This window comes from Clinocottus analis, unplaced genomic scaffold, assembly GCF_023055335.1.
Source record: "Clinocottus analis isolate CAN_PGR_092001 unplaced genomic scaffold, fCliAna1.0.p SCAF_13, whole genome shotgun sequence".
Classification (NCBI taxonomy): Eukaryota; Metazoa; Chordata; class Actinopteri; order Perciformes; family Cottidae; genus Clinocottus; species Clinocottus analis.
The window spans coordinates 15467501-15481822 of record NW_027175854.1 but is presented as its reverse complement, the minus strand read 5'-3'; the positions used below and the strand labels follow the sequence as shown (position 1 = coordinate 15481822).

Here is a 14322-nt window from a genome sequence, read left to right as displayed (position 1 = left end):
CTGATGCTGATCCACTAATTGATTGTTCTGTGTGGAATCAGGTATAGATTCACCAAAAAAAAAAAAAAATCACAAAAAGGTTGAATTTTTATTGCAAAATACGCTTATTTGCCTTCTTGCAGAGGTACGCTAAATATAAAGCTAGCTGGCGGTTAGCTTAGCGGTTCTCAGTGCTAATGCTAAGCAGCCGCTGCCTGTAGCTTCATGTTTAGCATCATTTAAGTCTCAGCAAGAACGTACACAAGCTTTGATTGCAAAATGTTAAACTCCTTATTTTTAAATCCAGAAAGTGAGGATAATATTCACGACAGGTTGACATTCTCGCCCACAGTGTGTTAGCGTTGCAGAACATCTTTTCTACGAGAGGAAGTCATCGTACCGGGCATGCAGTGTGTGAGGACGTGAGTGAGCAGGCTACTTCCATCAGATCAGATTAGTGTTTGTTACAAGAGGACACACACACGTCGAGACAGGAAGGACTACCAGACGGACTGAGACACAAGTAGAACATCGAGTAAATCTGATCACCTCCATGAGATTCCGGACGTGGGAATTGAGCGTGATCTGCACCGCGGAGACCGCACACACAGTTTTGGGAGAGACATGACGAGAAGACAACCACAACCACACACAAGAAAACACACAAAAAAAATGACACAGAAATGAGACAACGACGTGAGTCCGAGGTTCCAGTCGTCGCGTCACAGCAAACGGAGATTAAATTCACTTTTAATTCCCCCCAACGACAAAAAAAAACAAAACAAACGTGAACGTTAAGCACAAGTGTGTTACTGCGGAGGACGTGTGACATGCGTGTGCTGTGGTCGTGCCGCTTGTACGATGGTGAGGTTATACGGTCATGCTTACCAGCTTGAGAGAAAGCTTCATGTGGGGGAAGAAGAGGGGGAGGAGGAAGAAGAGGAGAGAAACGGCGAGCAGCAAAGGAGAGAGAGAAAGAGACAACAGTCAGCATCAAGGAGAACATCACGGCCATTTTGTTTAACTTTCCTTGTGAATGTGCAACTCGTCTACAATGTCTTCTACGACGATGCGTTGTCAAACTTCACCATGCCAGGAAAAGAGGGAATACAAGTACAAAGAATAGGTTGGATTTATGTAAAAAAAAAAAAAAAAAAAGCATTAAAAAAAGGTCTTTGAGTGACATTTTTCAGCTATAATTACACACACACTCTCTTTTCTAATGTGGCGAAGTTTAACAATTCTACTATAATGAATTAATGAAAAATGAGAAATAAGTTGGCGAAAAAGGGGCCGACCTATTGCTCAAGCATGAAGTAAAACAATGGTGGGAGGAGAAAAATCAAAAAATCAAGGAAAGACAGATGAAAGTAAAATGTAGAGAAAGAAGTAGAGGGATGCGACAACGACGACGGATGCACCCTTCACTTCTTTACTTCTCTCTCTCTCTCTCTATCGCTCTGCTGCCGGTACAATGACACGGACGTGACAGCAGGGGGCGCCAAAAGCATGAACACACCAGCAGGTCCTTACGTTGACATGGAGGCAGCTACTGGACACAGACAAAGCTGGAGAGTCGCTTTTTTTTCTTTTTCTACCTCAAAATAAAATAACAAAACTCACTTGTGGAGAAGAGAAGGCCACACACAGCTCTATGTGTGTGCCAAGTAAAAAAAAATACAAAAATATATTATTGTAAAGCATTTGCTGTGTTGAGCCGGGCAGAGAGCAGGTTAACTGTTGGAGCTGCAAGAGGATGACTTAGTAATCCGGTTAGAGGCTCACGGTGCTCCTCTCATCAAGTCATCCACCTGGAACGGCCTCTTGCACCTCCTCTGTGTGCAGCTTCACTTGCAGAATTTGAATATTTATCTGCATTTGATTCTTGCATATGCATTGATATCACTAGTCATAGATATTCTGTCTTAAACCTTTTAAAAATGACAATAAACTAAACTGAAGAGAGATGTTTTGCAGGAACAACACCATATGAATCAGCCTAGTATTGTTTATTGTAATGTAGGTTCTTTAACCTGTTATTTGTGTTTTCATTTGAGCATTTGAAAGGACGTCACAACATAATTGCCTGTGCTTTGTTTTTTATTTCCTTTTCACAAATAAATTGCACTTTTTAAGGAATATTACTCATGTATGTGAAGGTTGCAGGGAGAGTAAAGAGTAACTGTGTCCCTGATGGTCATTTCCTGCTCTGATACATATACGTGACTTATTATGTGATCATTTGAGAGCTTGTGCATGATGCATGTGTTGTTATTCTGCACATTCAGCATAGAAATGTTTTATTCCTTAATTGTCTCTGTGATTGTTCTACCTGAACTCTTTCCAACCCCCCAGACAGACACAGATACACAGGTATATGATGGTCCTTACAGGTACACGATGTTCCTTACAGACAGTACGGCACACCAGCACAAAGAAAGCCCTGGAGGGGTGAATTCTGGGTACTGTAGGCTGCACCCAGACCCAAAGTGTGACCAACACCTCGCCTATATATGTTCTATCCTCCTCCCTCCCCCACCACCACCCTCTTCATCCTCAGGTGCTCGTGACACTTTGTGAATTGACCCCCTCGTAGACGCTCCGTATCGGCGGGACAGCCCTGACACAGCTGCAGGACAACAGCGAGCAACGAGAACCCCAAAAGCTGATAGCATGTGATGTGGGATGAAGTCGTCACCTTCCCCGATTTCATTCGTCAACACCGAGCCAGGCACAGACACCAGCCTCCTAGTTTGTTTGTTTTTTTCTCGTGAGGAAATGTTGCCTCGTTAAACTGTGACCGTGTCACAAAATACATAATTGTTTAAAATCAGAATGAGGTCGACTGCATGTGTTGTACGTGGCTTCTACTAATCACGCACATCTGCATGCATTCAATATTCATCCACGCTTTCTTCTGAACCCCACTGAACCACACACACACACACACACACACACACACACACACGCCCACACACACAGGTACTCACTGGCGCCCATCACACACTTACAACATATTGCCTGGCTTCGAAAGCATATGTGGGTCGCCCCAGAGTCCTCTTCATGAGCTCTTTGTGACATGTGAGCGAGCGCGGGGATCGCTGCTGCGGTGGTCGAGCGGAGAGAACACAATGAGGACTCAGAGAAACAACAAGCACTGCCGTCTTAAGATCTCACACTGTACAAGACCTCTGGTGGATGGATCAGACGGCGAAATAGGAGAGACACAACCCACCTCCACCTCTACGACGACCCTAATCCCTAATGTGATGCTCTGTCCTCCTGTGGGAGGAAGTGGGATTGATTTACCTGCAGCTGCAGACTAGAAAGTCGTTTTTATGTAATGCTTTTGCTTTGATAAATCAATGAACAGGGTTTCACAATCATGCCGCCCGCATTATGTACAATAAACAGAGTACAATGGTAAATATGGCCTATAGAGTACCTACTTTATTAAAGTAATAGGACCTGGACCCTGATGAGTGTTGTAAAAATGGATTAACCAAAATATTACCGTATAATGTACCGTAAAAGTCGGGTTACGAGCCGCTACTACCTTTATAGCCAGCTACCACTGCTGCTAGCTCTCCGCTAGCGCTGCTGCTAGCTTCCCGACAACCACCGAAGGTAGCGGGGACGTGGGCCGTAGCAGCAGCAGCTAGCATGGAGCTAGCAGCAGCGTTTGCTCGTTACAGTGGGAGACACCCATCGAACGTCGGTGCGGCTTGTAACCCGACTTTTACCGGAACCAAATAATTGATTGACACATTCTCATTGTGAAAGGATGAGCAAAATAATGCCTCTACCATCATAACTTCATAACTAACACCACTGCCTACGGCAAGCAAAATAGGCCTTCTACAGACTTGTATTTCTATTCCCTGTTTAAAACTAAGCTTTTCCTTTCAAAAGGGACTCAGACACTGCGGCCCGGGTCATAAGTGTTGCTGGTCTGCTCGGTGTGCCCTGATGGATGCAGCTTGTTTGTGAGGGAGCTGAGAAATGGAGCTGGCACTCCGCCAGCAGCCATTGGGCAGTATTAGCCCAACACGTGTGCGGCCCGGAAAGACCTTTTTGTTGTTGTTTGACAGGATTAAGGATGTTCCTGTTGACTTTTAGACACCTATAACATACGGGTGAAAATCACTGTAAAAAAAAATTGCTTGATATTAAACATCTATATACATGAAAACAAACCATGAAACATGAACTTAATTAAATGTATTGACGTGAGATATGGAGAGGAGGTTCTTCTGAAGTCTGTGGTCCTCTAGACTCGTAAACTTCAGTCAACCTCCTGAGCTCTGACATATCACCCGAAGGTCAAACTTCAATCTTTTTGATCTGTGCACACAATGCGTCTGATTTAACTTCTTTTTTTATCGCTCTTCTCGAGAGCTGTTTCAGCACTTCCGCTTTCAGAAACGTGCACTTCCTGTCAGACCTGTCCGGCGCTACAAGAGAATACACACTTCCCCCTTTCTTCTTTTTTTCCTTTCTGCCGACCTTCAATCATTTCCTCTGCGATACGCTCGCAAAACGCTACACTGTTGCACCGTATTGTTCAATTCACACACATGTTTTTACTTTGATTAACCGCTTTTAAAAAATATGAGCGTATATGGAAAAAAAACTATATTTGCAAAGGGTCCGGAAGGAACACGTGAGTCACCGCCCCAGTTCCTGAGGTCAGGGACGAGCTGGGGAGTCGAAGCGAGTTACGGGAAGGCGTGCATTGAAACACACACTGTTGACGGACAGGAACGAGTGGTGACACCCGGCCGGGACCTGCCAGGCTGGTGCTGATGGAGCCCCCCTCCCCCTACCCCTGGGTGAGCCTTCTGAAGTTACTCCTAATGGCAGCGGGCGACCCCGTGACTCAGTCGGGCCCGCTGCCGTACCCCACGACCCACATTGCTTTGTTTCACGTTGGAAAAGCTTTTTTTTTCTGTGCCAACGAAAAGAGAAGAAGAAAAAAAAAAACAATCTGCCTCCAGCACGGCCTGAAGAGAAGTGGCGCAGGGAGCCACTGCTGTCTCCATGCTACTGCCGAGACCGCTCAGGCATCTTGCTCATTTCCGTCGAGTAGGGGAGGAGGGAGGAGAGGGGGAGTTAATATGAAGAGGGACGAGATGGAGAGAACTGCCTGTGAGTCAGACAGGTGCCATGGATTCGTAGTTATGCGCTACAGAAGCATGCTAGAGAAGCACATGGCTGAGCACTGTATGGGTGGAGGTAGCAGGCCTGTTGCAGACCTCTGTGGTGGTAGCACCACCTCTGAGATGCTAGCACCACCTCTGTCACATTGCTGACATGTCGAGGTGCATAAGCACTGCGAGGTAATTGTGTTCAGTCACCTACTGCCTGATGGCGCGCACGACCTTCAAAACAGATCGAAAAGCGTAGACATAAAGACTCCACCTTTGCATTGCTTCACCCACACAGTGCACAGTAGCAGGTGGACTCAAGTACACGTACAGGACACACACACACACACACACAAACAGGCGCACGCACATGCACAGACACACTTACCCCTCGCCTCAGGCTCCGGAGGCAGTGCATTTTGGGTTTGGAGGTCATGAAGTCGTTGAGGCGGTGGGAGAGGGGCTCCTTGTGCTGCTTGGGAGACTGGGGGTCGTTGGGAACAGCAGAGGGTGAGGGCGGGGATGAGGCTGGGGGGGCGGGTGGGGGCTGGTGGGGGGATGTTAACAGGGACATAAGCTACCAGTAAGAGAGGGAGCCGGAGGAGGGAAAAACATGGAAGAAGAAGGTAAAGAAGAAGAAGAAAGGGGGAAAGAATCCAACGAAAACACGGACAAAGAAGGAAAAAGGAGGAGGGAGCACAAAACGAAATAAATAAGCCTCCTACGGATATTAAAAAATAAACACATAACAGAAAACCCAAACAGAAATTAAAAGACAACTGAAGGTACGTCAGACCTTGTGTATCAGTTATGTTGAATGTAAAACATATAAAACATATTAAACATATTTTAAAAAGAAGAACACAACCAGAGTGAGTAGGAAGCGTCAAAAAATGAGTTAAAGCAAGCGGCTGCAAACGAAAGCACAGACTTCCAGTCAAAGCGCATGCGGGCTTCCATTTTAGGAATCCTTCTCATTTTTTGTCCCGACCAGCGAGGACAAAGAAGAAAAAATGCCCTCGACATCCCCGAGGACACCGGCAGCTGAATTTAAAAGGTCGTCATCGTGAGAAATGCAATTTGCTTCTTATCGTCGTCCCAGAAAAACATCTGAGTGTATGATTCATCAAGTGGCTGCAGAGTTTCAGAACGCAGCAGATGGACCCGAGTCCTGAGACGCCGCACGGAGCGCATGCAGAGTCAGAAACCGCTATGTCGGTAACAAAGAGGCACAAAAAAACCCACCAAGAAAACCTGTTTCTGAAAGGCAAGAATGGTGCTTTTGTGCTGAAATGTCAGCCTTATGTTTTGTATGCGAGTGTGTGTGTGTGTGCGTGTGTGTGTGTGAAGTAGAAATAGCTCTCTGTGTGGCTGTCTGTGCTCCCAAAATAATAACTAAATTATGAGTACATCGAGTGCACGATGTATTTAGACACCATTTTCTGTTCACACACAGTCAATGCGATGGGCTATCATTGCACATCCCTTGCTTCCACCCACACACACACACACACACACACACACACACACACACAATTACTCATTCATGCCCTGCTCTAATTCAATGCCGACGGAGCCACCGGCCCAAAAGGAGATCGTCTGTGCTGTTCAGAAGCAGGAAACCGAAGGAGATGCAATGGCCAGTCATTTCAGCAACACGGTGTTACTTCATGTGACGTTAATATCTGCCAGTTTGAGTTTTTCCAACCACAGGATGAGAGTAGGAATGCATTAGTGTGTGTTACAGAGGGAGGTTTCTCGGTGAGGGTGATTTGCCGAGGAGGAGGAAACGGGTGGCGAATGATAACAACAACAAAAAAATGGGCAATACTGACAACTAAATCAAATACATCACCGGTAGAAATCTGATAAACATTACAAAATGTGACATTGAACAAACAAGATATATTTGGAATTTGGAATCTCCCCAAAAAAGCAAGATGGCCTCCGTATGAGGACCTAAACGTGACGTCTCTTCTTGAAGTTGCGTGGCGTTGTGCGGTTGTGCGTTACCTTGTTCTTGTTCTTGATGAACGGCCACAGCTTGCCCTTGCTCTTGCCCACCGGCTTCTCCCGGGCCTCTCTGGAGTTGGACAGGCTGGTGTCGGACGCCGTCCTCGTCATGGCCTGGCCGTAGTCCTCGAACTCCACGTCGCCCGGGGGCTCGAACCCGGACTTGTAGGACTCCACCACCTGCTTGGAGTCCTGGTGAAGGGTGGAGGCAGCGTTTAGTGGCAGCCTCAAAACACTTAAATCCACTTTTTTTCCACTCAAATATCACCGGGAGATATTTTAAAATGCAAAGCGGTGACTAAAGATCAGTGACTGATTAGACTGTCCTGCTGTATAGCACGTCTGGAGATAAGATGCAACACGATAGAGGTCCTTGTGACTCTTTTTTACAGTAGTTTTTGTCTGATAACAGTTCATGAGAGGCAGAGAAAGACTCTATAATCCAGTTTGTGGACAACAGAAGAAAAGAGGAAAAGACCTCAATCTGTCACGCAGGAGTTATGACTCCCAGTGGCTCAACAGACACAGGAAGAGGGACATCAATCAAGTGTGTAAGTGTAGCAAACATCGGCCTCAGAGCACTGATAAGGTCCAAGGGCTCTGGTTTGGAGTTGGAGGTCAAGGGGGTCAAAGATTGTGCACCGTGTGCAAGAGGAAGAGGGACAAAGACGGGGACGGAGCATGTGATGTGTTGTTTACTGTCACTGGAGTCGTCTCCCTGGAGCCGGGCCAAGCAAACAGCTAGATGTTCTCACACACACACACACACACACACACACACACACACACACACACACACACACACACACACACACACACACACACACTTTTCCATCCCTGGGGGATCGTCTTGTTTTCATTGTCATGTGACATCTCAATAAATCACAGTGCTTGTTTTCTCTTCGACGGAGGCGAACGATGTCTTCCATGTCAAAAATACTAATAATAATACCAACATCTGTTTATTAGCTTTATAGAAGTGCATGAACAAAAGAGAAAAAGGCTCTCATGAGCTTCAACAACAGAAGGTTTAGGTATACAACTTGCTCCTATTTCCAGAACAGGTACAGGCGTTTAAGACAAAAAACAAAAAAAGTAGTTTAACATTTTAGGAAATAACCTTTTTTCCCAACTTCTGGAAGAGAGTTAGATGAGAAGATTATTACCACTATCATACTGTGCATTCATGTAAGCTGCAGATTTTGTTACCTTCTGATGAGAGCCAGGCTAGCTGTTTCCCTCTGATTTGAGCATTTAAGCTAAGCTACGCTAACTAGCAGCTTGCAGTAATTTCACAAATTTACAGTACAAACACAGAGTCATACCAAACTGTGTTGCTTAACACGTCCCATTTGGTGTGCGTGTGTGTGTGTGTGTGTGTGTGTGCGTGCGTGCGTGCGTGCGTGTGTGTGTGTACTCACAGTCTTGGGCTCAATGGACTCGGCGGCTTTCGTCATGCCGTCTAAACATTTCCCCACGATGGGCAACACTTGGCGGTCAACGTCCGCAAACGTCTTCATGCTCACTCCTAGCCTGTCGATTCTTCTCTCTTCCATGTCTTGAAGTTTCTACGCAAGAAAAAAAAATGTATACAAAATAAAATAAATGCATATTCACGACGTAAATACGAGCTCAACTAGCTTGTGTTACAGGAATATATGGTATGGAGGGCAGGACTGGAAAAATGATACACAGTGAGACTGGACTCTTGGGCTTTTTTCCCACACATACTGTATGCATGGGAAATCTCTCGTGCACTTTACATACATGTATGTATCTATAAAAGAAAAGAAAGCAGCACTAGAGAAGTGCAAACTGTGATTCCCAGCTCACAAGCTGTACAAATGCAAGAGGCTCGTCTCAGTGTTTCAGTGAGTGTATTTTTAGCCGTGGACCCAGAGGGGAGTGTGGGCGGTGGGCTGCACACGGCATTGAATTCGCAGGCTTCGCTTAATGATTGCACATGAATGCACCATTCTTGGCCCGACCCTTCAATCAGTCTGCACTTTTCAGCCGCTTTTTGTCACACATCGTGCGAGTGTGAAATGATGAATGTCTCACTGTGAGAACGATAAGGTTCGCGACAACAAACGGGTCAAAACCGCCGCCGCATTATCCCGTTATGTTTTACCTGGAATATGTTGGGGATGATTGTGAAGTAATGTTCATTCTGCTCCTGGTTGAACTTCTGCAGGTAGGAGGAGTAATCGCTCTTACTGTCTGAAGCCATCAGTTGCCTGGACTGAGCGTGCTGTCGTGCCTGAAGGGGAGGAAAAAAGAAACGTGTGCATCAGAGAGTCGCTCAGTGTCCCCACGACTAACACAGACATATGTTACACACACACACACACAGCCAGAGCATAAAAACAACCCTACAAAAGTTGACACATTTGTGCACACCGGTGTTCATGCACGCACGCACATACACATAAAGCTCAGTCACAGGTGCAACAGCTCCAAGTTGGGCAGCAGCGACAGGCCCCACATGGTATGTACGACCAGAACACACACACACACACACATACACACACACACATACACACATACAGAAACAACAGCCTGCACTGCCTGCAGAACGGAGGGGATTTGGATCGCTCGCCCAGTCTGGCGCGTCCCCATACCGTCGATAATGTTGATTATTTTTAAGCCAGTTCAGTCTCAGGGAAGGCAAGGCGGGCAGTCAGAAACGCAGCGGGAGCAGCCTATTACGGGTCCAAGGCGAGCAGATGGAGATGGGATTATGTCAGATAGGCAGCATGTGGGGTTTGTGTATGTGTGTGTGTGTGTGTGTGTGCTATAGCTAAGTACTCGTATCTGTTTCCTCTTTCCCATCAGATCGGAGGCCTCTCTGCACGTATATGTAGTGGTTTCATTGGTTTCATTGGGTCGTTTATAGAACGGTGGAGGGGAGGGGGGCAGACATTATAATGGTGCGCGGCAGGAAAGGGAACGTAACTCCGGATCTGTCACAGTCCTGAGGGAAACATTTCGAGGGCTTTGTCCAGTCTTTCACCCACGCACCGATCTGAGTCTCTCATCAGCGCTCACACACACACACACATGGGTGAGTGATGGAGGGCGGGAGACACTCGTCAGATACAGAAGGTGCATTATTTCCAGCGCAGGAGGGATGACAGTTGATGCCTTCTGCTGGAAAAAGAGAGTCATGGCCTTCACGATAAAAAAAAGAAAAAGGAATGTGAAACCTGAGAGAAAAGCTAAAAAGCACATGTGGAGGTCCAGCTGTTTGAAATCGGCCTGCCTGTGAGCATGCATGCATCGAGGGTGTGTGTGTGTGTGTGTGTGTGTGTGTGTGTGTGTGTGCTACGCTGGCATATGCGTGCATGCAAAGTGGTGGCGAATGTGTTGACAAAAGATGAGGGTAAACATCCTCACCATGGTAACATGGCAGGAAAAAAATAAACTTGCAGCAACGTCGCATCCTGTTGTCACATTCTGGAAATGACCTGTTTTGTTTTCCGTCTGTTACATCTCCTATGATGATTTGACTGAAAGTGACTTATAGTTATGGTCTTACGCAACATATCCTTTTTAATTTTGCCGACATCACACACACATATAACGTGTTCAGCAGGAGACAGTGAGACAAGCCACTGTACGGGGAGCAGATCACAGTCAGACATGAGTGTGTGTTCCCACATATATAACAGGCCTCTCTGGAAGACCTACCTTGTGGGAACTTCGCTTCAAGGCATGGCATAAAATAGATTTACAAACAAAACACACACACACACAAAACAAAAAAAAAGAAGGATTGTTAGCCGTTTCCAGCTAAACAAGAAGTTGCCATAGAGAGGCGCTTCCTGGACCGGGGCGGGCGTGTCATCACACAAAATGGGGAAGTCGCCACAAGGGCAAGCAGATGCAATCACGACCGAAATACTGGAACTCTAAACCACGCTCTATAGGTATTAGCATGACGGAACAGAAGTGGAGGGAGATGAAGGGGTGGAGAGACACACACTGTATTATTGTATAATAACTTATGACTGGGGATCTCCACGAGGGAGTCTGTGAGGTTTTTCTTTATGTAAAAGAATTGTGAACAGCTTTTTGTGGAGATCTGAGCTGTCGATCCAAACCCCAAACTGAGGGATTTGTTTGCCAGAGGAGGCGAGGGAACAGTTCCTCCAGATGCAGACACAAGAACTGCAACACCTCAGCAGCTTGTTGGCACGACGGGAAAGTCCCCGACAAAAGAAACTCTCCTTCTGTTCCAGAGAAGTGACTGACAGGGTTCATTTCTTCATTACTATCTTGTCAGGTCATAAAGTGGCCTTCAGCTTTTCAATGTACACACACACACACACACACATGACTGGTCTGCCTGTTGTGCATCTGTTCTGTGTCCTTAAAGACTCCAGCTGTGACTCCAACACAAACTGGGCTGAGGTCGTGACGCGCCGTTCCTTCCGGTGATAAACACTCAGAGGCCCTCGACATAGTGAAAGGAGTACGCCTCTGCAGCAACATAACACATTGTGACACACGGGCCGTTCTTTTCTGCGCCTTTTAGTTTCATCACTAAGTTTGTTTCCTCTCAAAAACTAAGAGAAGTAACGATAGAAGAACATGAGTAACTATACTCGTAACTGTACTCTAAAAACTATAGTAACTGTACTCTAAAAACTATAGTAACTATACAACTATAATCACTATACTACACTAACTATACTAGAATAACTATGGTTTTCTATACTATACCAACTATACAAACTATACTCTAAAAACTATACTATAATAACTATAGTAACTACACTATAATAACTATAGTAACTACGCTATAATAATTATACTTTAAAAAATATAGTAACTATACTGTAATAACTATAGTAACTACACTATAATAACTATAGTAACTATACTATAACAACTACACTATAATAACTATAGTAACTACACTATAATAACTATAGTAACTACACTATAATAACTATACTTTAAAAACTATAGTAATTATATCGTAATAACTATAGTAACAATACTTAAATAACTATTACTATTAACTATTACTATTAACTATTACTTAATAATTATTGTAACTATACTTTAATAACTATCGTAATTATACTTTTAAAACCATAGTCACTATACTATAATATCTATACTTTAATAACTATAGTAACTACACTGTAATAACTATAGTCACTATACTGTCATAACTATAGTAACTATACTGTGCAACTGAGCTAAAGAACATTTTCTGTAAAAATGAAACCACAAAAGTGACACTATAGCGATAAAGCACACGCACGTCCTTCTCTTTCTTCATAAATTCGGACATTTCCACACTTTTTTTCACAGAAATCGGATCATCTTTCACAGTGACGGATGTTTTGTAAAAACAAAACTATGTTTCTTGCTGAACAGTAAGAATCTCAGGATACGATGCGTATCAGATAGATAGATAATTACTTTATTGATCCCCAAAGGGAAATTCAAGAACTATATCATGATGGAGGGATTACGATCCAATATATCGCAATAAGCAATCTCAGGAAAACTGATTCAAAATGAACAGTGTTTTGGGGATATATATACAGCATATACTGTTTTACAAAACATACAACTTCCAATACTCAAGCAAATATTTGTCTTACACCTCTAAAGTAGCTGCTTTGCTTAAAAAAAAAAAAACGGAAGTTGAATTTCCGAGGCATGAATGGTAACTAAAAGTCCATAAAAGGAAAAATGGTCAGCAGAAATGTAAATAACGCACACAAAGCAGTCCTTTAAGGTCTGAAATATCTTGCATAATAAAGAGCTTGTTTACACTGAATGTTGTGCGATCCAATAAAAGAAATAACTGTAATCGTGACACAAACGCCGCTCTTGTTTCCCAACCGAGTTTCTTGAGCTGCTCTGCCGGGTCTTACCAGCTGAGTTCAGAGTCAGCCTAAGCCTATTGTGGTCCTGACTGGACGTCCAGAGGGGCAGAAAGGCTCTTTATTCCGGCCTGTATTTGCATAATAATCGGGTCTGAACTGTGTCAACTCTCAAGCCGGAGCTCTGCTCCAACAGCTGATGAAGCGGCAGAGAGCACGCGCCGCTGACCCATGATGCCTTGCGGGCGTGGAAGCCATGTGGGTGAAAGATTTCAAGGGCTCTTTTTTAATTGGGTCGGGACAACAGGAAATGACATCAGCCACAGCAAGCCCAAAGTGTGTGTGTGTGTGTGTGTGTGTGTGTGTGTGGATGGGGGGTGGGGGGGTGGGGGGGGAGAGTTGAAGAGAACGTATTCCCACAGAAAGACCAATACTATATATTTCGATTAAAAATAAAAGAAGACCCAGCAGTGTGTTTGATATCTTCTCTTCAGTCGCTGAGATAATACCAGCTTTTATTCACAAGTCCCCGGCATCAAACTCACGGTCACTCAATCATGTGGCCATCTTTCGGGCTCAGTCGATTGAGGAGCCGTCAGGGGCTTTTGGGCTGGGGGCGGGGGGTGGATGCAAAAGTAAATGTCGAGGAGAAAGAGGAGGGTGCAAAGTGGAAGGGTGAGGAAGGCCAGGCAACTGCAGCAAAGCGTGGAGGGGGTCGGAGGCGAGCTCGCGTGATCGGCGATTTCGCCGCACGAGCGCGACGATGACACGTACCTTTTCCACGTCAGCCTTAGTCACGTTAATGTCGGCGTCCATCCTCTCAAAGTACTGCTGCGCTCGGTCCGCCTCTTTGCAATCCCTCTCAAACTTCCTTTTACACTGAGAGAAAAAAAAGCAGAAAGAAAAAAAGGCAAGTTAACACCATCACAGACACGGGAGGCCGGTCATTTTAATATTTAACATGGTTAAATGTCATTTCAGGGAGCGGCATTGTGTGCGACAGAGCTCAGTTTACACCATTGGGGGGGGGGGGGGGGTCTAAACGCGTCCGCTGCCTGCAGATTAAACAAATGTTCATATAGTGGTCATTTGTGTCCAGAAAAACAAGCATTCATTCAACCCTCTTTCGACCCCTGGGAGGGAACAATCTGTGTTTGTTGGGCCGGCGCGCACTCTGAACTGTGCCTATCTGCCTCGCACACAATGGGATCATTGAACGCACAGCGAAGTTTGAGCTGGACAAGGCAGTCCTGCATATCCCTCTCTCTTTCCCTCTATTCCACACCCCTCCCCTCCATCGAAGAGGCCAGGCAGAGATAAGAAGTGGTGTTCTGTGC

The 14322-nt window shown here is 45.2% G+C and overlaps 1 protein-coding gene across 3 annotated transcripts in view; it reads right to left on the bottom strand.

The window, feature by feature from the left end:
• Positions 1-14322, bottom strand: part of fnbp1b (formin binding protein 1b) — a 47218-nt gene that overhangs the window by 7368 nt on the left and 25528 nt on the right. For 2 of the 3 annotated variants that reach the window (XM_068573341.1, XM_068573342.1), the window contains exons 6-14: positions 13760-13864; positions 10830-10844; positions 9271-9399; positions 8561-8707; positions 7140-7331; positions 5515-5703; positions 2991-3083; positions 868-882; positions 529-564 (exon numbers count right to left, since the gene is read on the bottom strand). In XM_068573341.1, the coding sequence (XP_068429442.1) occupies positions 529-564; positions 868-882; positions 2991-3083; positions 5515-5703; positions 7140-7331; positions 8561-8707; positions 9271-9399; positions 10830-10844; positions 13760-13864 (921 nt within the window). The remainder of the gene's footprint in view (positions 1-528; positions 565-867; positions 883-2990; positions 3084-5514; positions 5704-7139; positions 7332-8560; positions 8708-9270; positions 9400-10829; positions 10845-13759; positions 13865-14322) is intronic. The other variant, XM_068573343.1, reaches the window with a different exon arrangement.